The sequence below is a fragment of the Dysidea avara genome, chromosome 6 (genome assembly GCF_963678975.1).
Source record: "Dysidea avara chromosome 6, odDysAvar1.4, whole genome shotgun sequence".
In the NCBI taxonomy this organism is placed as follows: domain Eukaryota; kingdom Metazoa; phylum Porifera; class Demospongiae; order Dictyoceratida; family Dysideidae; genus Dysidea; species Dysidea avara.
In genome coordinates this window covers 13,059,529-13,085,758 of record NC_089277.1, presented here as the reverse complement: position 1 = coordinate 13,085,758, position 26,230 = coordinate 13,059,529, and the positions used below count along the sequence as shown (strand labels likewise).

Sequence of the window (26,230 nt, the reverse complement as noted above, 5' to 3'; positions counted from 1 at the left end):
AACTCATCCATAGATTTCTGCCTGGGTCTATGTGCAGAGTTATAGCTGGAGATCGTAAGTATAGCTCTCAAATAGCTGTGTAGTAGCTATTTCTATCATAAATACAATTCCTTCACTGTAAAAAATTAGTAGTGAATTTCACTACTAATTTCAGCCACAATACTCACTATTTTTTTGTAGTGACGTTCACTACAAAATTAGTAGTGCCGAACGTCACTACACAAAAGTAGTGAGTATTGTGGCAGACATTAGTAGTGACGTTCACTACATTTAGTAGTGACCTTCACTAGTTTGTTTTTACTGTGTTGTATTTTATTTTAAAAGCTGCTGCTTGCTGTTTGCTTGCATGTTGCTGCTGCTCAGCCGAGGCTCTCAAAGATAAACATCACGAGAACGTTGCAGCTGCCATGGAGGACTATTCTGCCCTTTGATTGCGGAGACTTGGAATTATGGACTAGCTCCATTTGCTGTAGAAACATTGCTGCAAGACCTATACTGCAAGTCGGAAAATAACGGTGGGGACTATTCTACGGAACGGAACGGAACGGAACGGAATGATGGACTAAACCACGGAACGGAACGCTTTCTAAAATTGAAGCTTGCAACTTACCATTGCTGAAACTTCCCTTATAAGTTAGCAGTGGCATCTCCAGTGGGTGATTAAACATAAGATAAAAAGAATTAACGGATCGATTGTGGGTTTTTGTTGGTTGTCATTAGTAACGAAGTATTATTGTGGGATGAGCTGTATCAGTGATGTTCATCCATACGGAAGGGAACTTTATGTGAGCTGTTTTTCTTATTTAGACTTTAGAAAACAGTCTGGGCCGGTCTTTCAAGTCATAAGTCAGTGTATAAATAAAGCAAGCAGGAAGATACTGGTAACAGGAAAGAGCCAGCTGAATTAAAACTTGAAGAATTTTGTGCAGTGTGTGAGGAGCAAATATTTTGGCAGACCGCAAGGAGGGTATATTCTGCAAACATCACTGAAGTGTATGCATGGAGTTATTTATATATTAACAGCTGGTGCAGTCATAGATATTAGAGAGAAGTGGACTAATGCCGTATTCAATAGTGAGCTGATTTTATCTGTTGCACAATTCAAGGGTGTGTCTGACTGCTAGCCTTGAATCAGGCTAAATGCCAAAACTCCAAGATCAGCCAAATCTCTATTATAAGTCGCATGTGAAACCATGCCCGTAGCCACCAGGCAAACATGATTTGGACCAGGATGTGTGTGTAATTTCAATGTATCTAGTCAGACCTGAAATGGAACACTCACATTAATTACATACCACCTAAGAATCCTAGGATTTCTTAAGTGTAACATTTCACATGCTTCACTTCAAACAAAACAGGTTAAATTTGTTCGTCTATTTTCAAGTGATTCCCAGTCCAGCTGGTCCATGAAATTACAATGGGATCACATGTATTTGTTACAGTGCGGGCTGTCCTGTGTTGGATCTACTCTAAAGTTGAGATTTCAAGGTAGACTCACTGCCAATGTACTGACACTAGTACTGTTGTAGCATGTTTAAGTGGAGGACAAATGAAATAGTAATGCTAGATTATTTATGTATACAAATTTTTCATAATGAAATTGATATCCCATTTTGATTTGTACTTCCACTTTGCAACATATTCAAGAACAAGAAGCTACCACACTTAATCTCCAACCACTGTCATTAATTAACCAAGATCTCACTAGTCTGTAATTCACCTTACTGTAGTGATTTTATTGATTCATCTGTATGTAATTCTTCATTTTCCTTTGAAGTTGTACCAAGAGTTCATAATAAGGTGGAGAGTGTCTAACTTGAACGCATTCACCAAACACCCTGCTTAAAGTAACACCTCGGCCTTATTTCAGAACAAAGGCTTTACCTTCTTCAGCAACACTAATCAACAGTTTTCTATCCCCCAGTAAAGGTGTTGATTTGATGAAGGTGAACTTTACTACGCAGGGTGTTTGTACAGGCCATACTGAGAGTTAGACACTCTCCTCCATACAAATCAGTATTACGAACTCTTGGTTGTACAGTATAGGTAAACAAAGATAAGTTTCTCTCCCATCTTATTCTAGGATTTCTATTGACAAGGAAAATTCAATTATTTGTATACAGGCTCAAAATTGAGAAAATATAAAGAAAGTGAATTAATATTATACAGTCAGTTTGCTTTTGGATATTTAATGTCTCCAACCACAACAAAAATTCGATGAATCCATGCATCTCATCACTGGTCGTCTGAACATTCTGAAAGTGATACCTCACTCAATCAACCATATAATCTGTTTATTAGACTGAATAAAGTCATGATTACCTAAACAATCAATTAATGTTTTATAATTATCCTATTCCATTTTCCTGGAGGTTCCACTGATAAAATGCAATTTCAGCAATGATAGCAGCTAGCCAAGCTGCAAGTTGATTCAGAAAGCATTCCATTCTGTAAAATAGACCCCATCCAGAATTCAACTCAGTACTCAGGCTGAGATATCTGACAATAGTCCACTACTCTGCTAATGAATCATTGATGTTCACACAATATAGCCTCCTTGAGGTATCAGAATGTTTGCTCCTCACACACTGCACAAAATTCTTTTAGATTCTGCTTAGACTGAGTTGATTCAGCTTGTCACCATACTTGTTTCCTTTGTAGTGTAGCTATACACATACTGATTTATGCCGATTAGAAAGGCTGGGCCTCAGACTGTACATTCTAAAGTCAAGTAAGTAAAAATAACTCACATACTAGTAAAAACAAGTCATGCATTAGTTCCCTACTTGATATATCCGAAGATGAACACACTGAGTCAGCTATTCCCACAATTAGTACTTCGTTACTAATGACAACCAACAAGAACCCACAATCGATCCTTAAATTCGTTTTATCTTTCTTGGGGTAACGTTTGATTACCTGCTGGAAGTGCCACTGATAACTTGTACAGCAATGGTAAGCTGCAAGCTTCAATCTGAGAAAGCATTCCGTTCCGCAGTTTAGTCCATCATTCCGTTCCGTTCCGTTCCGTAGAATAGACCCTACCGAAAATAACTGCCAATTACAGGTATCAAGAAGCTATTAAAGGCTTTCACGAATCTGATCTAGCAAGCTCTACAGATATAATGCAAAGACTGTCAGCCAGTTGAACCGCTTCTTCGCAAAAAAAGAAAATCAGTAATAATGAATTAATTCAAAAGGGCGGGCGGTGTGAAAAGGTGATACCAAAAACACGACCGCGGCCGAGAAAAAAAGTTTAGCCTAATTTGTTTGAATCAAGCATTGAACCCTGACCATTTTCATATTTCATACACATAATTAGCATGCACGCACTGTGACACAACATTCAACCAGCTATACTGGGTAGTATCATAATTTCTGATCCTGTTTTCTTTCGTGGTCAAAGCTGAGACTGTTTCCGCAGTCTGATTGCATAATACTGCCTCTCACGTGCCAAAAAAAGCACTATAAAATGCCCAGACTGACTCGACCCGCCACCACATTTACGGTTTGGTCAGCCTTAACTTATTCTTTTGGGAAATTTCTCCGGCAGTTTGAAAGTTGCAAACAGAGCTATACAGTCGACGAGTACTGTCAGCGCGTGTTTCGGACTGAGATCAGAGAAGTTCATTCCGCGAAGATACTGAGTTGGGCTGTGGGCGAGGGGTCCGTCACGGACTGGAATCCCGTACAAGTCATTTGGAATCCCTCGGAATCTCGCACAAAATCTGGAATCTTGCCTTGGAATCTGTTGGTTGATTAAAGTCCGTGAATTTCCGAATAATTCTGGATATTCTAATAGCGTGCAACTCGTGGTATGCAGCTCGAGATGCAGCTATAAGCTTGTTGGCCTGTTATAACTTGCCTTGAGCTGTTAATTTCACTTCGCTTTAAACTTACTGTGTCTATATAGGTGTTTAAGGTTACGGGATACTGCAAACCCACATGTACATTATTGATCATTTTTCATGATTTAGGGTTTTGATTTTTCTTAATCCATTGTTATCAAATATTTATGCATTCTTAAATTCTCATTAATTGACATGGAATTCAAATGTTGTTATGGAAACATGAGTTGTCCCCATGTCAATTAGTGAAAACTATGAACCAAAAATCAGACCAATGAAGAACCATGAGAACCTACTGACAATTCTAAGGTTTGAAGAACATCACTTGTGAGGGACTGACAGGAGGATTTGTGAATAATGTGTATAGTTGCTGAAATATGGCTACAATATGGCCTGAAGCAAGACACTGTGGTCACAAAATTAATTTTTAAATTCATATCACAAGCACTAGAAACATTATTTCTAACAAACCGCTCCGTCAGGGCCTAGACAAGAAGCCAAACTAGCAATCTGTGTATGCAAAATGTTAACAACTAGTTTGACAGTCCTGATTTTTGGTTCAGGAAAATATCGCCATTACTCAGCAAAACTACGCATGCGCTTACAGGTGCGCCAGTTGCAAAGTGGGTTGTTTCTATGTTATCTTGCAGGGGCGGATCTAGGATTTATAAAAGGGGGGGGCTACCTCAAGGTCTAATCTCTTGGGTAGAGGTGTGCAAAGCACACTTCCCAGCATGCAAAGCATGCTGGAACTAGGGGGGTCTGGGGGCATGCTCCCCCAGGAAAATTTTGAAAAATAGTTGCTAAAATACTGCAATTTGGAGACATTTCCACATAAAATTCATAATATTTTCTGTAGATATTTTATATACTGCCTTTAGATTATAGGTATGGCTCTCTGAAGCATTTTGCTCATGGAATAGCTTGGGTAGGTACAGACAACCAAGTACATGATGCACCCCTCTCACAATTGCGCAACACTGAATAGGTGCATGCTAGAATAATAATGTTGAAAGTGGAAAATTTTGAAATTTGAACAATACAAGATTGAATCTGAGAGCATTTTCAATGGAAATGGTGTACCTGAATTAAGTATTGCCATACATATTAACTACACAAGTAGATGAATGAAGCCCTTTAAACAGGCCAATGCACTGCATTGTATGTATAGGTGCAGGCAGATTTGGAAAAATTCCATAACAGAACCAATTACATGTTTCCAGTGAATGTTCTATTAGAGTAGTTAGCTGACTGCTCTATTAGAGTATCTCGATCTTGTACACCTCCAATGCTGATCCAGGTCCTTGTTACATAAACTTTAGCATAAATCCACTGATAATACCTTGGGAAGATGCTTATAAGGTGGTTTTATGAGTATTTGTATTATTAGTGATCATATAATTATGCTAAGACAAAATTTCATTATAATACTCGGCATATTGATCAAGTAAAGCCTAAATATGAAGGGGGGGGCTTCAGCCCCCAAAGCCCCCCCCCTGGATCCGCCCCTGTCTTGTACTGTTACATGTGTTTTCTTGTACCTTGTACCTGTCCAGTCAGCACACTATTATTCTTCCAACAATTTAAGCCACACAACACAACACCAAGCCCGCCTCCATTATAATTTTTTTTGGACAGTCGCTCACTATCCCGTAACCTTAAGAGCTTTTATGGATTCAACAGAGCACGAGTGTAGAGTCGAACTGCTGAATAGTTTTTTTTGTTTTTTTTTAAGATTAGAACATACAAATAACAGTTAAACAATGAGCCTTATCCGCAATTACGTCACAACGCAAAAATGGCGAAAAATGTGGGGGCCTTTTGTACAGAGGGCCATTGGGAAGAAACCAAAAGCAGACCGTAGGACTACTCGAGAAGTACGAAAATGCGTGCCCCCTACATAGTAAGATAGTTAATAAGCCTCACCAGAGTTTTCTCATGCTTTCTTCACGTGGAACATCTCGAAACGTTATCCCTTCCATACAAAGTATCCCACTTGGCCCCCACACTTTTCGCCATTTTTGCGTTATTTTCGCGTTGTGACGTAATTGCGGATAAGGCTCATTAAATCAAAACTTGGTGAACTGAGTCTCTGACCGCTGAATAGTCGAGTCTCGAGTTTTGCCGAGTCCGTAGTTATGTCTCCGATTAACAGCGAACCACAAGGCGAATCCAGAGCCTATCCCAGGTACAGCGAAGTCTACAATGAGTAGCTAATGAAGTTTAGGTGCCGAGTTAGGTGCGAGTTGAACACGAAGTTGAGCAGCATTGTCTGAGCTCGCCGGCATTCGAGGAGAGCGTCCGAGGCACTGATCGTCTATCCAAGAGAGTAGCTCGAGGTAGCTGTTACCTTTCCACGCATTGCTGTAGGGCTAGCGTGTCATTAATTTTGTTTGAGTACAGGATTTTAATTTTGTTAATTGGATTTCAGTAATTTAAATATTTCTTGGAATCCGGAATCTTGCCTGAAATTTCGTGGGATTCTGAATCTCGTACAGGATTTTAAGGTCGTGGCGGACCCCTCGGCTGTGGGTGAGTATCTTACTTTGTGTACATTCTTTACGACCTGACACTGGCGGCACCGAGACAAACTGGCGCCTTCATGTCATGCATATCACTCGCAAATATGATGCGGCCCAGTAGCTACACTCGAGCTACACAATGTATCTGAAATGCATGTATGTAGCTATGTAAAGGCAGAGATGCAAACCTCTCAACAATTTTAGGAGTGAGACCTCAAACACTACCAGCAATGTGGACTAGGCTTAAGTGCAGCTCCAGGATTTTTGGTAGTGAAGACTAAAAAAAAAAGTCGCTGCATGTTCAAAGTACATAAATCAACACAGGGCGGTCCAATTTTAAGCACAGGGCTAATGATTAAGCAGATAGGGCGTGAGAAATGCGTGAGAACTAAGCTGAAAGTGATAAATAGAGGGTTAGGCGTGGGAACGTGAGATTACTAGCCAAAGAGTGAGACTCGCAACAGCCAATGCGTCATTTATGGTAAAGGTCGTAGTTACCATATGCTAAAAGGTGACATTCACAGGTATTCAATGTTTGCTCAATGTATATGTTGCAGACCTTTCATGATTTTTAAGTTGGAGTCAACTATAGGGCCTACACACATACCATTTCTAGTCGTCATCATCATAAGGCTGGGCTAAATGTATCAACAAAATTAGCTGATGCAAGTTGTTTATGTGTTTGCTGCATGTGCATGTGTTGTTAAAGGTCACATTCAGCTGTTTACTGATTGACATGTCTTTGATGTTAGTGAGAAAATTCATTCACCTATTCAGCAATTTTTTTATGAACCATAGTGTTGTATTATACCATATATGGTTCTCTAAAGGTTACAAAATGTTTATTTCATGCTCACTGATATAATGTGCATGATTGTTTTGTTTATAGAATGTCACGTGACAATTCACCCCTAGCCACCAGCCCCAATCCCACTGGTGAGTTAAACCTAATGTGTAATAGTATTGTAGGTCAAGTAATTTTTAAGCCGTAATGAGGTATTAAAGTGGGATTGATCTTACAGGCTTTCTATCAAACAGGCAGAACATGGCTTAGCAAAGTAAACCAGCTACTTTGCCTGCCAATCAACATTCTGTCCAGTTTTAGCTACCCAGAAAAATCTAGCTTTATTCTTTTTGTTGCATGGTGCACCGCAGTGCAACAGTTTAAAATAAACGTGTCACAATGATTTGCAGTCTTTTGGGAACTATGTATGTACATAAGCACTCCCAATGTAGCTTGTAGTGTTTGAAAAAGTTTGTATATATGAGCACATGGGAGATGACCCCTTTTATCTCTAAATGGATGCACTAATCATGATAACCTAGAAGGTTTGCTACCTTTTTTTTTTTAGTGTTTAGTGCTGGTATGCTTAATGAGAAACCACCCATCTGAGCAAAGCTTACTTATGTTTCTATTTCTCACAAACTGGCTTCTTTTACAGTGCTCACATGTGAGCTGGATCCCGAAAAACAGCTAAAAAATAAGTGGATATTTTATCAAGAGAGTTACATGTAACCTACCAGATGATTAGTGGTGACAGCAAAGGTGTCAACAACACACATGTATGATTTGGCTCCATTACAAGTTTGTAAAAGAATTGTATGGACACTACACTTCTGTGGCTTCCCGTGTGGAATGTATGGTGAAAATTTTGATTGGTCGTGAATATTGTGTCAGACACTCGAATGGAAAGATTTTAAAATACTTTTAGCAGGTCAAGCAGTGCTAAAAATGAGCCAAATTTCAAGATAGTGTGTAATTGCACCATGAGATAATTATTAAATGTTTTTGAGGATCCAGCTCAACGTGTACATACTATATAGTTACACACGCATACATGCACAACATAACAGACACAACACACACACACACACACACATTTCAGAAAACAATTGATTCCAGCTCAATGCATCATGCCAAAGACTCGAATATATGACTTGCATGATAAAATTAATGGGTGTGGAATTCCACTCCAGAATTCCGTAATTCTGCGTTTTGCCAATAGCCAAAAGATGAAGGCCTTTAGAATATGTAGCCTTCCTCTGATGTTTTCATGAAACTTTTAAGTTGTGCATACCCAAAGCTAAGTGTGTTCAAAATTTCTTCTGTTACGTGTTATGTGTTGTACTGATAATGTTAATTGTAGTGTTACTATGTAGTAATTGCAGTGACACTTTGTGCCACTAGCGGAAGTTAATAAGGGTTGCCAATAATGTACTGTAAGATTATAATTTCACCATCATAGGAGCGGCGACATCAAGCAGTGGGATCGATGGTATGTTTACTTGTAAGAGACGTTTTCTTGTTGTGTATGTGTGTGTGTGCGCGCGCGCGCGCGTGCGTTTGTGAATGCATTGCACTAACAGGGTGCATTATAGCTAGTGTACTGCTTGTGGAGTGGTCTGCTGTACAGGACTCCTGACATGTGCATTTTTGAAAAGATTTCCCTTTTGTGTCCATTTTTCCCCTTTATGTAAGTAGTATGACAATGGTGTGGGTTCAGTGCTGACTATATCAAATTTATAATGGATATTTGTTATTTTTAATGCTTTACAGTGACCAGCACTGAAGGTCTGACAACAACTTGTGCTGCAGCCTTAGGATTACCTAACCTAGTTACAAGGACTTGGATTTAAACAATAACTTATAGCAAATAAGGTGTAACAGAAAAGGGGCCAAAGTAAGGAAAAAATTATATTGAATGCCATGTTGTATAGTTGTTTAGTTTTAGTTTTTTCTATAAGGCCATATCTACTCCCTTAACACTTTTAGCACTTGGTTACATTGTAAATATAGCCCATGCATATGGGCTCCTTTGATCCACCCACATGTTTACCAAATCAACCATTTAGATTAATGATTATGATGTGTTTTGTGTAGGTACAGCCACCATCTCGACGGTGCCAGCCCAGTTAACATCTACTAGGGCTGGCGAGCACTGTATTCCAGGTACGTTCAGTATTACTTCAGTTAATTTACAAGTATTGTTTGACCTATGCAAGTACAATTACATATGCATTGATTATTATATTTGTATTTATCATAATAGAGGGCTTCTGGCCGACTAGGGAGCTGTACAGAACACCAGTGGGTATGTTTATTTACTCTTAGTTTTTTACTCTTGTTAGAAAGCAGCATGAATAATTCTCTTTGATGTTGACACAGTTAATGAGGTTATTAATACCACTTAGAGACCTGAGACCTCTTGTCACGTGAGACTGTTATGGTAAATTCAGCAACACTTCAAAGAGTTTTCTATGTCACTGATTTTAATTAGTGGTTGTATGGTTAGTGAGAGTTGGGTTTTTACCTTCATCAGCCATACCAGCACTTGACCAATCTAGCCATCAACCGAAACAGCCAGCTGCTCAAAGCATATCACAGTTACCCCAACAATGTTCACATTCACAACTAGCTAGCCATCAGTGAAACTACTGGTGTTGCGAGTTTACAGCAAGCACATTTGCGTTTGTCAGCACTGTTGTCATTATACCATCAACACACTTCAGCTATGCTATTGCACCTGTTTGTAACATTTGTCACTCTGTGGCCAGTTATAAAGCCTGTAGCTTCGTGGCCAGCTGTTATAAAGCTTGTCGCGTTGTAGCTAATAAAGCTTGTCGCTTCGTGGTATTAGGCGCAATCTGTGAATTTGCGCAGTTTATAAATTGTGCTGCGCATTTTGTGAATTCATAAAATGCGCAACAATTTATAAATTGCGCAGGTGTCGTGCTGCCATATGGCAAGGCGAGATGCGACACGTACAGCCTGTTGTATCAGTTGCCGACCTACTGTCGTTTCAAGTGTTGGATCACGAGATTTCCTCGTGGCAGTGTATGCGAGGTGTGAATTTCACTATGAGTTTGTGAGGTATGTCAAAAGAGGGTCACAGAGAGCCGGCTATTCGAAAGGTTCTGTAGAGGAAAATATCTTGGTCCCAATCACACCTCCAAAAAGCAAAACAAAACAGTAACGGAGGAGAAGGTGCAGAAGATCATGTTTGATATCAGACCGTTTTGAATGGAGTGGAAAGAAGTGATGCTCTAATTAGCCCTGCCTTTCATTACTACAACAAGGAAGTTTGTTTTGTTAAACTACCCAGAGCTGAAGTTGGAACAAACAAAGGGTAAGAAACTTTGTGCCTGCCCTTCACAAAATTTTGTAATTACAGAATGAGAATGACCATCATTTAGTTGCAGCAGTTGAGAAATTTTATGACATAGTAGAGCGTGTGCATTCAACTGAAAATGGACATGTAGACTACAAGAAAATACTTGCAGAGATATGGAAGTATAGTGAATTATGTTTGCTATCATATTCTCAAGCATCACAAAAATTTATACCCACTAGTCATACGTTGTGGAGATGGGTGATACCAATATTCTGTACTGAACAAGTAGTCCGGTTCCCAAGTTTGTAATAATGCCAAGTTGTGAAGGACAATTCAGGCTGGATTTTAGCTGATATTTTTGCAAGAGACCAAACCTTTGTGGTCCCCATCGACCTATCAATTTATGGAGCCCACCTATCAATTTTCTGATATATTAGTTTGCAAAAAATTGCGACACTCTAATAGAACAGTCATTTGTTCTAATAGAGCAGTCAGTAAGTGATCTCAGAAGGAATCTGTAGGGGCATGCCTCCTGACCCCCCTAGTAAGACCATGTGTGTATTTTGCACACGGTACTCAGCTTTACAATTACTTGGAACAGACCCCCTGTTACAGGCTTGATTTCCTCATTGTTCAATGTTGCTTGGTACCTTAATTTGGCATACTGCAGTACATATAATGAGAACATCATGGACCTACTTGAGTCCTCCTTTGTGTATCTTTGTTGACAGCGGAAAGTGTTGATTTGTGATAGCTAGCACCATGTAATGGCTTCCCTCAAAAATTATTATAATTATGCACCTATTAATTGCTTCAGCAATCAGTTTGATACCGTATAGCGGGAAAGTTTGGCGGGGATAAAGTTTGGCGAATGACCAGCTATTCGCCAAACTAAAACCATCCAAACTTTCCCACTTGTCCACCTTTAATATCACGTGAAAAGTATTTGGAATAAACACACATCTTGGGAATCTTGAAGTACGACTAAGTTGTTAAGAACTAGGGCAAACCGAGCAGTCAACTACATCAAAAGAATCTAACCTACTGGATCATAATCATTGAAGTCTACCAGTTGGGCACAGGAGGGTTTGCACAGAAGGCAGGCAGCCTATACGACTGAGATGCTTCAGATCCCAATGCAAGGTAATAGCTACCGTCGCCCACCATTGCTGCAGTAAATGAAAAGCTCGATGAAAAGGTCAGCGCTGCAAGCGTCTGCCGTATTTCTCCATGGAGGGATTTCACTACAGCTACTGCTGCTAGCGGGTCATGTTCATTTCCATACAGTTTCCAGCTCTCTCAGTCATAGATATTCTCTAATATCTATGTCTCAGTGCCCAACTCTTTACCAAGATTGATCACCTTGTATAATATGGAATCTACGGATCACATCGTTTGTGCAACAAAGCAATGTCTGCTAATCCTCACAGCGTGCTAGTCCAAGCAGTGGCGTCACCATGACGAAGAATGCTGGTATGCAGATCAAGAAATAAAATTAATTAGTGAAGCGGCGCCGATTCTCATCAATTCGCCAAACTTTTTTTCGCCATTTACTCTTGATGGAGAGATTCACCAAACTTTATTCTCGCCAAACATTCCCGCTATACGGTATACATCATCACATTTTGTCATTTGTACCATTAAGTAAACATGTACGTGTTTGTTCATGTTGTGGTAAAATGTATCTATATTAGCTTAAATAACCTTCTTGATGAATAGTTGGATTTCTTGGTGAACCAGCAAATTTCTTTTCATCGTCTGTTGTATTATACCGATGAGTTATGATGTGTCACATGCATTACAATGTTTGTTTATTTAGAATCTTTGGATGACTATTATCAATCTTGTGGAATGATTAGTTTGGATGATGATACAACTGACATGGTGAGGTCTATAGTTATACATACAAATTAATGTATGGATTCCATAGGTCAGGTGCAATAGTTGCTCATGGGGGTACCACGAACGGTGTTTAGGAAGACATGTGGTTATAGCCAGGCAAGATGAAAATGGATACAACTTTTCTGGGTCTTGCTGTTCATCAAATGGAGCTGTACCTTTGTAACTCATGTATTGGAGCATACTTAGCTATATGTGTAACACAGCATACCTGATTCCAAACACTATATGTTTGCACTAATAACTGTATCACACAGAAGTGACATTATGTAGCTAACCACGTGTTGTGTTACATCTGGATGCATGGGATAATGTGAGAGTGAAACTAACTACGTGTACTATTTAAGGCTGGACATTAAAGATATGATGTTGGACTTGAGTTACAATGTACCAAACCTTATGTGCTGATATGCATGGTGCAGTGTTTGCATGTGCTGGACAACTGCTAGGAAAAGTAAAACATGAACATGCAGGCTGGACTGTGCCCATCAATATCAGCTGATCAAAACGAATGGCTTAGCCTACCACAAATGCTGTAGTATACGCAGCGAAACACTGAGAGAGAAAGACGGTGCACCTTATCCAGGCCAGCTGCAGAGTACGCAAAGGAACCTTGGAGGGAGAGATAGTCGAGTAGAATGCGTCTTTATCTCGGTCTTTATCCATGTCCCTTCAGCTAGTAAAGGGGGTAAAAGAAACGCCTCGTGGCCAGCTTGTATTAGCTAGTAAACAAGCCTTGGACATAAATAACAGGATAGATACTAGAATACATAATGGATTGGAAACGCAATACATTTTACGGTTACGGGCTCGATACGGTCACGTGATTACATTTACGGGGCACAGCAGCATTTTCAATAGGCACAATACACACTTTTTGTCGAATTCGCCCAGAGTTTTCTCGAAAACAGGTGGCTTGTTCAATTCGTTCATACTCTTTTTAGCACTCTCGAAGGTATGAACTTTTCTTTAGTATAGCATGTATCGCCAGACTCGTTTTCACAAAGCCAGGAAAACCCCCACAGCCACTACCGTCATGTAGCCATTCTTTCGCTTCGCTTACGGAAAGTAACTGCTGTACAGTGCTAAAAATAACTATTTTGTATTCATTACTATGTGGCGAAACTGTTCAGCACTTCTAAAACTTCGTATGTAATACGCGCCTATGGCTATGCACTAAAACCCCCACACTAGTTTTTGAACACAAATTTCGCGTTCCTTCCTTCACACCTTTGGTTGTACGAAACGACTAACCTTCAGTCACAAACCAATAAATAGCTGAAGGTAATGGTTTTGAGTGTAATGGTTTTTGGGGAGGACGATTTGAGAAAAACCATTGCAGCTAATGGTTTTTGGGGAGGACGATTTGAGAGGTCATACTTTGATGTCAGAATTTTTAACCCTAGTGCACCCTCAAATCAACCCCTACACTCTGCATTACCGACATCATGACAAGGAAAAGAGACGTGAATACCAACAACGGGTTCATGAAGTAGAGAATGCCTCATTTACTCCCTTAATTTTTACTACTACTGGTGGAATGGGTGATGCTGCTACTCAGTTTTATAAGAGATTGGCCAACCTTTTGAGTGTAAAGCACAGTCTTTCCTATGGAATAGTGATGGGATGGCTGAGATGTAAATTGAGCTTCTCTTTGTTGAGGTCTGCAATTATGTGCATTTGCGGTGCCAGGTCCAGTTTGCGCTGTCCCTTTGCTGAGGCACCGATTGCTGTGCAGGTTGCTGAGGCCCATATTTAAGATAATTTGTTTTTGTTTATTATGTACTGTTTTATCTTATATATGTCATTAATTTATTAACGGAAAAAAATAAAATAAATAAATAGCTGAATCCTTTAGCAATGATTTAACGCTTTATAAAACCTGTAATAGTAGTCTCAGTGTTAAGAACAACTGCAGTTTGTACACTTGGTAACGTTGCCATAAATCACGTGACCGTATCGAGCCCGTAACCGTAAAATGTATTGCGTTTCCAATCCATTATGTATTCTAGTATCTATGATAACAGCTACTAAAACAACACTAACCTGACCACTAAGCCGGCAGCACAAGTAAACACGCTGTAAAGGACCTTACCTAGCTTGACTCTGTGCTTCTTTTGTCAGTACTGGTAACGAGCTGCTTTCTAAATAGGTTAGATACCACTGTCATTTTTTAGTAGGGTTGAAACCCTCGTGCTTGGTTTGGCACATCGGCGGGCATTAGTTAGTGACCAAACCGCGCATTTGGGTTGTCAACCCTACTAAAAACCTCCAGTGGGTATCTAACATACACTTAGTATGTACAGGAATATTCAACTAAAGTAGGGACCTGGAACATTGATAAAAAAAGTACTGAAACAAGCTGGAGTAGTGCATGATATTAAATCATAGTAAATCAATAAGAAGTGTTATATCCCTACTGTGCTCAGGAAATGTACAGTAGGGATATAACACTTCCGAACACTTCTTATTGTTTTACTGTGATTTAATATTGTGCACTACTCCAGCTTTTTTCAGTACTTTTTATTAATGTACTATGGTCTCTACTTTAGTTGAAAATTCCTATTTTTGTGTACTTGTTTGTTAACTTTTTTTGTGAAATAGAATTATTGTGAATGGTGAACCCACACTTACCGCATCAAAAGAAAAGGTGTCGCATGCCCCTGCTACCAATTATCAGAAAAGTGAAGTATCTGTTACGCTTTGTTGTCAGCTATGTTCAACCTGTTACACATGCAGCATTATGAATCAAGAACTGCCTAAAAAGCATCTCCGCAATCAGTGAAAGAATGCTATCCTCCTTTTTGCCCCATTCATCTTTGCTGGCAGCAAAAAAGTGTAGATTTGGCAGTAGCATGTGATGGCTTCCCTTCGTAACAGAAATCATCTGACATTGGTAAATCCATGAAGAATGTGTTGCATGTACATGTACTGAAGTATGTTGAAAGGCATCTCTCGAGCCGAAGCAATATTGAACAGTGAAAAAGTCAAGCCCATAGCCTCAGTCGTTATTGCATTACATTTGTCTGAAAGCATCGGTCAGTCACTCAGTCTGTAAGAAATCCATTAAATTTTAAATTTTTTTATAATTCCGTAGCAACTTGTTGAAAGCGTTTCGAGTTCTGAAAGCTTGTTTTGGCTAAGTTGTGCCTAACCAATACTGCCTCATCGTCGTCTGGGAAAATTGAGGCTGGTTTTTGGGTGATGTTGTTTCGTGGGCCACACCTACTCCTTTGTGGTCCCTACTATACGTATACAGTATCGTACTATATGATATCCATTTTTATAGCATTATCACCAAATTTTTAAGGATTTTTGACAGTTTGGGTATGTACCATTGTAGTGTAGAAAGCATTACCAAACACTCCATTTAATATTCTATGTAAATTTGCCATTACACAATGTACTGTCTGTATGTGGAAGGTTTGGGCTTTTCTGTCTACTAAAATCACCCTATAACCAGTCTCATGCACCTTCATGGTGCCTTAGGAGTATTGGTTATAGATATACAACTCTTAATAGGGATTGGAAATTGATTTCACGCACCCAGTATACCACCTGTACAATTTACGTCACTGGTTAGATACGAGGTGCATTTTGCTTGTTACCACTTGAAGAGCATGAAAAGACTAGCATTTCTCTTTACTGTAGACTATCAGTGCAGAATATGAAAGTTCTCTAAAGTTGAGTTGCTTTGGTGGAAGTCACTGACTGGCCTTTCCCACAGAAGAAACTTGTTATATCGTGCCGTTTGGTATTGCTTCGTACACCAAGGTACGTTTCTATTCCTATAGCAGCTGTGTACACCTTCTGGTATGGATACATGGCTTTTTAGAACCTCTTTAGGTATTAGAATTGAACAGTATGGTTTGTAAGCCACACCTTAGTTTAAACGCTTCGTATTTCCTTGGTTACAACTTGGCAAGGTATTGTTGTACCATCGTGTTTCTGTTTTCCTAACTCTGCACAGTTGCCGTCTATCGTAACCGTTTGTCTTTCAAGCTATAATCTAATGCCAAAGCTGTGGAACAAAGCTAATAGGATGGTAGCACACTTTGCTCTTAGGTTTACAGTGCCTACAAAAAATAATTATTCGACCGGTAACCAGAGTAATGCAGAGATGCCAACCTCTGAACAATTTTAGGAGTGAGACCTCAAACACTACTGGCAATGTGGAACAGATTCAAGTGCAGCTCCAGGATTTTTGGTAGTGAAGACCAAAAAAAAAAAAAAAAAAAGGTCGTCGCATGTTCTAAGTATAAAAATAAGCACAGGTCTGCCCAATTTTAAGCACAGGGCTAATTACGAATTAGATCAGGCGTGAGAAATGCGTGAGAACTAAGCTGAAAGAGTGAGAAACAGAGGGTTAGGCGTGAGAGCGTGAGATTACTAGCCAAAGAGTGAGACTCACGCCTAATGCGTGAGAGTTGGCATGTCTGAGTAATGGCCAGAGCTACAGTAGATACGCCGCTTAGTCTACTATTTGTCCAGAATTATTCGCAGAACACGGAGAAGAATTGTATTACAGTATTATCAAGTAAGGTAAATGCGCCTAACTCCGGACAGTTTTTGCTTTCGGTGCTCTATCTCCGCTATGCAAGCGAATTACTTAAACCTTAAAATATGGTGATAAATCCTATCCTGTGGTGCATCAGTCCTGCAAGTTTCATTAAAATATCTCCATCCGTCGAGGAGCTGCGCTCCAAAGTTCAACTATGTGTAAATTTCGCGCATGCTCCTAACTCCGGACACTTTTTGTCACGCCTGAAACAGCACTTCCGAAGTTGATTTCGAAATTTAAACACCGCCACGTTAAACTTGCATCTATTGCTCACTTCATACTCGATTTTGAGAGTCATAGTACCTTTCATTGTCTAGTTATGGGTATTTCAAATCTAGGTGTATTTCCGAAAATATTTATGTAGCTTCAATGAGACTGGTTCTTACAAAATCGTCCATAGCGAGTGTTTGCTTGATTGTTAGCAAATGAAACTTGGTGCAGTGGTAAGTCATAGTTGTCTCTCTGCACTATATTAAAATCAGCCAGATAGCTCTTTTGGGAGTAAGCAGCGATTATCGAAGAATTTTTGATAATTTCGCTGAGGCCCATATGTAAGATAATTTGTTTTTGTTTATTATGTACTGTTTTATCTTGTCATTAAAAAAAAAAAATTTTTTTTTGCCACACATGGCAATAAATAATCACTCGTTTGGAAAAACTAGCAGGACTTTAAAGCTGAATTTAGGGTCACAGCATCATGGTGTATGAAGTATTAATCACCTAAAATTTCAAGTAAATACTGTAAATAGTTTTGGAGATATGACGCCAAATATTGGAAGTGTCAGAAGTTAGGAACTGTCCGAAATTAGGCGCACTTACCTTACTCCAGTGTACCTTCCTTGTTATAATTATGTATCATCATTGTACAAAATTGCGTGAGGGCAGGCCGGTTACTAAATGAACATGTGTAGGTGACTAAGTGATTTAGTAACCCTGTAAATGAGCTGTACCATAGTCTAAAAGTGATTTAGTAAACCTATAAATAGCTATAGTACAGTCTAAATAACTAATACAGTGGCAAATCTAGAAATTTTAAAAGTGGGTATCTGAAATAGGGCTCAAATGAATAGTGTTTTTTACTATTCGAATATTCTTTATTCACAACTACCGAATATTTGAATATTCTTTTTCAGTACATGTGACTGGGATATCAATAATCCTGTTATACAATATGTCTCCTTAATACAATACAGAATCAAAATGCTTACAGAGAGCTGTATGTGAGATCAAGAATTTTTATGTACCATACGATGTTATATATTCCCTTTGAAACGAATATTCGAATACCCAAAATGGTATTCGAATATTCGAATAGTCACCGAATATTTGAATGATAGAATATTCGTTTGAACCCAAATCTGAAAGTTGACATGAAAAATGAAGCATCTGAGGACATAACTCCAACTGAAATTTTAGAAGCTCTGAGATTGAATTTTATGCCACTTTTAGTTAACAATTACAATAAATCCAATGCTTCAAATACCAAATAGCTAACTATAAGGCAAAAGTTGTGACGAAGCTTTAGCTTTGATTGCTTTATTAGAGTAGTTACTTGACTGCTCTGTTAGAGTATCTCGATCGTTTTTAATGCAGTGGGAGATGAAAAGTAAAGTGTTGCTGAGGGTTTAATAGCTATATATGGTGTTAATTAAGTGCATGCTACTGAAATACAGTGGTATGTAGTTGTGTGCTATCACAAATTGTCAATGCAGCACTGCCACTGAGCTAATTTAAAACCGAAATTTAGTCAGTCAACTGCCGATATGACATGGCTCAAACGCTGGGCTATATCTGTATGTCATGTCAAAAGGTTGGTGCAAAACCATGCTAGAAGGTGCATGCATGTTAACAGCTAGGTAAGATAGTCAATGCCGACTGCTTCATGATTCATAGCAGCTCAGCCAGTGTCATCCGGATACAAAGCTCAGTAGAATGTTTTAGACTGCTGTATCAGAGAAAAATTAGCTGATGCATGCATATTGTTTATGAAAACATGAAAGGTCACCTTAGTGTTTGTGACAATTTGAACATGTTGGTTAAACAACAACAACAACTGAGCAATCCTTTGACATTACGAGTACTTTAGGGGAAAATTTTACCTCGCATCAACTCATCAGTTTGTTGTGAGCCAACATGACCATCTAGTGGTTACTCCCCACTATTATTAACTCTTGATATTATAATGTGATATATTGTTAATGATCCCCATTCCCTACAGCCATCACTGGTGCAGACGGCAGGAGCTGTGCACCCGATCCCACTGGTGAGTTAAATCTAATGTGTGTAATAGTTAATTGTATTGTAATTTTTCGAACCACATTTAAACAATCAGTAGCAACATACTTTTAAAGTTGTGCCCAAAGCTAAGTTGTGTTCAAACTTTCTTTTGTTATAGCCTTACTATTGTACTTATAATGTTAATTGTTATTTTTGGTAATGTATGTACTGTTTTACTATGTAGCCCCCACCATGACAAGTAGTGCCACAAGTGGTAAGTTGATAAGCTTTACCTATAATGTACTGTACGTATAATTTCACCATCATAGCCATTGTCATTAGGCAGTGGGATCCGTGGTATGTTTAAATGCTTTCTCTGTCCTGTATTTGTTGTGTGTACATGTACATGTGTTTGTGAATGCATGTGTGTGTCCTTCGTTATGTGCATGTACTTCAAATGGGAAAAGTCCCAAAGTGTGCTATTATTACACTTTGGGTTATAGACAGTGTGACTTATGACTTATTTGTGATTGCATGAATTTTGGAAAATCTCCCATATGTTTACATTGTTGATTCATAGAAAAAGTTATGTATTTTAATGTTTTAACTCACCAGTCCTGTTTGATCCGCCCACACAATTTGTTGTATTAATTATAATAACACATTATTTACATCAAGTCATCAACTATTAATTATTTAGATTAATGATCATGATGTGTTTCCTATAGGTATACCAATGATTCAAGCAGCCAGATTCGTTTCATCTGGTGGGAGCCGTTTGCCAGGTATGTTTAGTATTACTTTTTCATACAGTAGTTACACAATGAGTACTGCCTAGGGTAAAAAGCTATTCATATGGGTAGAAAAGATTATTAATGATGTGATTTCCCTATTACAGTCTCTTGTGAATCTTCAGGCCTGATTAGGTGTCTTTATAATTACTACCAAGGTGGCCTTGATGGTAGCTATAAGCCATGCAAAAGATACTTGTTTATGTGGAGCAGTAATTTTATATTGGCCTTTGAAAGAATTACATATTAAGTATCAATCATTACATTATTTGTATTTGTATTTTTCATAACAGATTACAGGGGCGGATCCAGGAGCTGGCAAGGGGAGGGGCACAAGCAGGCTATAATTTGTAGAGCCAGATCTCTCATCAGTTGTTGAAACAGCAAATAATTATCTTTTTAGTGTCTCACTGTTAATTGTTGCCCTTTTGGCTTCTGAAAGATGATTGTAAAGTCTTAAAAGCTGTTTAAACGGCTCTGAGTGCCTTAACATCAGCAATACGATAATTATTTTAGAGGCGCTTATTACGCACGAAGGTGCTGGGTGACAATTTCACAGTTAGTTTGACTTTAGTTCGTTTTGGTTTGCTAGTAAAATTTATATAATTATTTTCATGAATTTTATAGCTAAGCTGATCTTGGCCTGACACAGTAAATCATTTTAATCAGAAGCATGGCTGGCTGGCTCCTCCACAGGTGAGGGAGGGGCATTTGCCCCAAATGCCCCATCCTGGATCCGCCATTGGATTACTTTGTACCACTTCATCAGCTCCATAGGACACCTGTTACAGGTAGTATGTACCTGGTATATGCAATATCCATTTTATTGCTTATTGTACGGTTTAATCTAGGGGGAGGGAAAGACACAGGCCCCTCTGCATTAGCTATTGCCCCTCCCCTAGATTTATACCTAAAGCCTTGAGAAATGAAAAGGTTTAATTGATCCCAAAGTTTAGTATACTCGAATGGTCAATATTCAATGGCATCACACTAAAGTTTCACCAAAATTGAGTATATTTACACCTAAATTTTCAAACTTTTCGTGGAGGAGCATACCTCCAGCCCCCCCTCCCCCCCAGAATCCGAAGCAGCTTACTTTTTCCCCCTAGCTTAATATTCTGGGTTGAGCCCTGGTACAGTAGTACTGTATATCAGGAGGTTTGGGTTTTTCTGGCCAAACATATCACCCAAAAATAGTGTCTATGTGTATGTATGAGGAGAGACTTTTTAATAAGAATCCGATCAAACAAAATCTTGTGGACCAGCTACTGTCCCATAATGGGGGCACCATCCCACCAAAGTAACAATGATCCTGCAAATACATTTATATTGGAGTCAATGAGCTAGCTGATGTGAGATGATTCATAACCTGGGTACTAGTATGTATGTAATAGTTGTATCATGTACCTGAGTGATATGCCTGACAACCCTTGAGCTTGGGTGTACATATCAGGCAAATCACGAGGGCGTGTCTGTTACTCAGAAAGTGGGTGTGCCTGTATTCAAAAATGTGGTGAATCACTTATGAATATGCTATAGCACTAATTCTCACCTTAAACCGACGTTTCCCAACTCATAGGATGGCAATTCGCTTCCATCTGAGTGCTGTAGGATGCAAAATCAAAAGCATGGTTTTCATCACATGACCAATAATAAATTCCCACAATCGATTTCAGCTTGAGTTCTTATATAAAGAATTTGGCAGTACTGCTCCCACATCAATGCCATGGTACATTTAACATGTACCATAGCCAGCCATGGTTTAACTTAAATGTACCATGGCCAGCCATGGTTTATAAGATATGTACCCTGAAAGTTGCCTTTGAAGTTAGGTGGCTTCATGGTACATATCAATGATAAGAGTTGCACACACCAGTTTAAAAATAGCCTTTTTTGCTTCAATATATCATTGTTTTTATGTATGTCTAGGTGTTGCAACAACCTATGCCGATGCTGTGAGAGGCATATCCGGTAAGCATACATGTATTGTTATAACTTTATTGATTATATGTGAAATATTTGAGTGCATACACCCCTACCCTGTATAAAACAAATCACGCATGCATGCTTTACACAGGAGTATAATTGTATAATATTTACAAGGTATACTGTATACCTGTAGTACTAAATAGTAGGAATTACGAAGATTTACGTTCCCCTCCCCACAAAAATAAAATAAAAGAAGCCAACTTCATGTCATGTAGGGGCATATCCAGCTAAGGTGGTTTCCAGACTTGGTAGTGAGTGCAGGTGTGTAGTAGGAATGCCACGATAGTCGTTACATACAACATGTCATGATATAAAGCTCCATGGTGGGATATGACATACATAGGCTTCTTTATGTTGTGACATAATTGTCTCCTAATAATGCAGACTTTTACATTCATTTTGATCAAATTTGATGCAATATGAGGAAATTTGACAAATAAGTATGAGCAATTGTTGGTTGTTGATGTCAGTTAATATTGTTGATGTTCAAGTTCATATTTTTGCATGTTTGAATATAAAAATAGCTATATAAGTAACGGCTTCAGTTTTGAAACTTTAAGAATTGCTTATGCCGTTGACATACTACATGTCGTGACATGAACCTCTATGACATGTGACATTCCTAGTGTGTAGGGGCATCCACAGCAGTTAATTAAGTTAGTAAAATTTGAGAGGGTTCTAGAACTGGCACAGTATCATGAATTGAATACAATAAATCCAAGCACGTCTCAACAGAGATATTTTATACATGCAGTGTAAAATGGGAACAAGTGATTTGCCTGATATGTGTGCCCAAATTCCGAGGGCTGCTGGCATACATATCAGGCAAATCAGGAGTGCCCATGTTTCAGCTAATATGTAACACTTCAATTCAAACTGATAGCCTTGATGCCAACACGAGTGTAACCACTGGATTTGTTTTATATACATGCCTGAAAGATTCAATTATGGTTAGGCAGCAAGTAACGTTGTAGCTACGATTGTTATAATAAACAGACGAGTCTTATGGATATCACAGAAAAGTCGAGTAGTGCAAATTTTGGGGAATTTACAAGTGTTTTAATGCTTTCACGTTGTTTAACGACCAATCACAATGCATGTATACTAAAGACCTAAAGGGTAAGCTTCGTTAAGAGTGGTTAACTCATGTCATCTGTAATGTGGGCGTGTCTGCATTCTGGCAAAAACGTGTGGAAATGCTTGTGAATGCATTGAAATCACTTTTAAGTAACGTTTCCCAACTTGTAGCATGGCAAGGATACTGAAACGCCTTCATTTGAGTGCTTCCTGTGGCAACACTTCACAATTTGTGATAATCATAACATGAGCATTAATTTATTCCCACAATTGATTTCTGTCTGAGCTTGTATAAAATGAACAGAGGGTGGTACCATTACCTCATCCACATCAAGGCCATACTTGTTTTGATGAAGTGGCTTGCTCTTTTAGAAGTGCAACCACTTTCCTGGGATATATGTTGATGTACATCGGTGTAGCTACATTTAGATGTCTCAGGTATACATGGCAAATGTATCCTCTGGAATTCTTTTGATCTGAGGTGTCTACATTTACTTGTGAATAACTAGTTGATGAAGTACATGTACTGTATGACACACAGAAGATCTTATATTTGAATTATATTTACAATATTTATATCTTACTGTACATAGGTCATAGTCCACCAACAATGCCATCGTTCATGACCGGTGCCTCTAGTGGTAAGTGTATGTATCACTTGTACATGCAATATAATATTTTGTGGTTATAAAGCAAAACATCTTATAAATTTTATGCATGATTTATGTATGCATTTCATTCCTATGTAACCGACCGTGTCCGGTATGTTGGTATCATGCTATGTAGATGTAATATTGTCATTGTCTACTTATCCGGAAGTCTTGTTTCTAGTAGCTCTTCCCTGCTGTTGGAAAGAAAAACTAAATTGTGACCAGCTGAGCAAAAACTGGCCATTTTTGCAAAATTCTATTTTGCCATAAAGCTGTATTGAATACAATGGGTAAAAATATGCATGCTACATGGAAAGTTTATGCACGCTTTAATCGCATTCATACATACCAAAAAGTAAGCTCCAATCGCATCAATAGATTTGCCTGTTCATAGAGAGTAAGAAAATCTTTGTTTTGTATTTGCACAGCAAAGGACGCGTGAGTTATAGGCGCTTCTATACGATGAGGAAAATCAGTGTTCACCGTCATCATTTCTTATTTGGCATGGCCTTCTTTGTCAACACGAAGGAGTACAGGGAAAGCACTATACCTTTACTTTGATTGATTTGCCAGTGCACAGATAAGGCCCTTAAGTCCCATCTTTGTAACTTGTTTCAATCGTAAATTATGATCAATTATCTATGTGCCTGTAGCGTATTGTTGCTGTATAAATCAAGTTTATCACTGTTTCAACTGTCAAGCACAATAACTCAAGACCATTCATCACAAAAGGCTGAAAATTTGGCTGTCCACTCTTTTGTTACTCTAAAAGCAAATAGTGTCAAAAGATGCTAAAAGCAAATAGTGTCTTAAAGGAGACAGATCTGGATAGCAACCCACTAACTATTGAAACATCTAGAGCCATAGTGAAAGCTCTGCAGGGAAACAACACACTCTGCACTTTATTCCTTCCTAAATACCCAGAAAGTGACAAGAAAGTATCAAAAATCTTATCCCTGCAAGAAGGAATCAACCAGAAACGGAAAAAGCTAAGATGTGATGTTGACCTTGAAATCAACTTTGGTGGCATTACAAAATACAGTTACACCATTATGTAATCATGAGTACCAATGTACTATCACCCAATGTACTATCACAAATCATATGTACAATACTTGACAATGTGTGCTATTCAATCTTAAGTGTATCGTCTTAGATAAATAAACCCAGAAATGAAACATCACAGCAGTTGCAGTGTACTTCTTACTATGACAGTGAAGAAAAGGCCAAACCTTGTATTTATACAATGTGTGTACCAGCTGCTTTTACTTTCTTGTATTGCCAGAAATTTTGTCAACATATTAGAACCATAATAAAAACCTGGAACGTTTGATCTGCTAGTTGAAACATGCAATACCTTTGCAGCAACCTGATATAGTCTTGAAATGCTCCAACTCTGCAATTTCTGGTTCAGCTCTAATCATGCAATATCAAAACTTCTACTTGAATTTTGATCCTTTTGTTATAAACCTTTATATACTTTCACAAATACTTTCCTAAACTTAAATGAATGATGTAAATATGAACAGTTCTCCGGTTTTAATCACCGCAACTCTGCCTTATCATGCTCCAGAATTCCAGGACATCCAGAGTGTGATGGCTTAATCGAACATTTCAACCACATGCTGAAAGCAATGCTAGCAACTACTAAAGGGCATGACTGGGACAAGTTACTTGGTCCATTGTTGTTTGCCTTTCGAACAATGGTACATTCCTCCACAGGAGAAACACCTTTTTTCCTACTATATGGTAGAGATGCTAAGCTACCGTCAGCATTGAATTTCCATTCCCCTCGTCCAAAGACTCCTGTTATTTACTCAGACTATGGTATTTACTCAAGACTATGGCACAGTTCTCTTTAACCTGAATTGTTACCGAATGAGTAGACTTATATTGTTTTTTCTGATCTGAGCCTGCTGAATATTTTTCCTAGCAATTTCACAAATAAACTTTGGTAATACTGTATTAATCAATGAGCAACCTCAATATAGGTTTACTCGTTCGGTAATAATTCAGGTTGGTAATACTGTATTAATCAATGAGCAACCTAAGTTCAAGCTAGACAGATCCTACCATGGACCATATTGAGTTATGAAGTAACCGATACCACTGTCACAGTTGTAATTTTATGTACAATGCTCAGTGCATTTTTTAATGTCAAAGAAGTTAAAAGTGTGTACAACTGGGACAGGCTTTACACAGCATCTGAGTGCACTGAGAAGTCTACAGCTACTTGTGCTGCAGCCTTTGCGTATACTAGGGCTGGAAGATTTTATCAATTCTGGGATTAATCGTGGTTGTTTCTAAACATTGTGATGTGTATTATAAATAATAATGTTGTGACATCATATGTAAATGTGTATTGTTGTGGAAGAACACAATCCAGACAACAAGCCTGTATAGTTCTGAGACAGAATTTTTATATTATTATGCTATCTGTAACTGCCTATGGCTTTAATTGTGTTGAACAAGTACACAATTTCACTATTTATAAATAATTCATACAAATTAAAGTTGTACATATATGATGTTACTTATGCATGTAAATCATAACATCGTGATAG

The 26,230-nt window shown here is 38.5% G+C and overlaps 1 protein-coding gene and 1 long non-coding RNA gene across 7 annotated transcripts; both read left to right on the top strand.

Moving 5' to 3' along the window:
- The first annotated feature begins 5,926 nt into the window (after window positions 1–5,926).
- Window positions 5,927–12,710, top strand: LOC136259204 (uncharacterized). 6 transcript variants are annotated; one of them, XM_066052687.1, is made up of 8 exons: window positions 6,691–6,881; window positions 6,928–7,200; window positions 7,260–7,306; window positions 8,617–8,646; window positions 9,252–9,320; window positions 9,421–9,462; window positions 12,302–12,366; window positions 12,413–12,710. In XM_066052687.1, the coding sequence occupies exons 3-8, from the start codon at window positions 7,261–7,263 to the stop codon at window positions 12,545–12,547; spliced, it is 387 nt and encodes a 128-aa protein (XP_065908759.1). In that variant the 5' UTR covers window positions 6,691–6,881; window positions 6,928–7,200; window position 7,260; the 3' UTR covers window positions 12,548–12,710. The 6 variants fall into 6 exon arrangements, with proteins under 6 accessions (XP_065908756.1, XP_065908758.1, XP_065908759.1 ...); XM_066052684.1 differs by lacking the exons at window positions 6,691–6,881; window positions 6,928–7,200 and adding an exon at window positions 5,927–6,036; XM_066052686.1 differs by lacking the exons at window positions 6,691–6,881; window positions 6,928–7,200 and adding an exon at window positions 6,268–6,380.
- Window positions 12,711–19,158: 6,448 nt separating this feature from the next.
- On the top strand, window positions 19,159–23,648 carry LOC136259203 (uncharacterized). Its single transcript, XR_010703239.1, has 6 exons — window positions 19,159–19,205; window positions 19,404–19,433; window positions 19,489–19,516; window positions 19,888–19,944; window positions 21,880–21,921; window positions 23,610–23,648. It is a non-coding gene; the product is annotated as an uncharacterized lncRNA (long non-coding RNA).
- Window positions 23,649–26,230: the final 2,582 nt, after the last annotated feature.

Excerpts from the sequence above, each read along its gene's own strand:
- LOC136259204 (XM_066052684.1), top strand. The coding sequence starts at position 5,987 with ATGTCTCCGATTAACAGCGAACCACAAGGCGAATCCAGAGCCTATCCC. Across the intron at positions 7,307-8,616 it reads CACCAGCCCCAATCCCACTG|GAGCGGCGACATCAAGCAGT; the intron begins GTGAGTTAAACC and ends TCACCATCATAG. Across the intron at positions 12,367-12,412 it reads ATGATGATACAACTGACATG|GTCAGGTGCAATAGTTGCTC; the intron begins GTGAGGTCTATA and ends TGGATTCCATAG.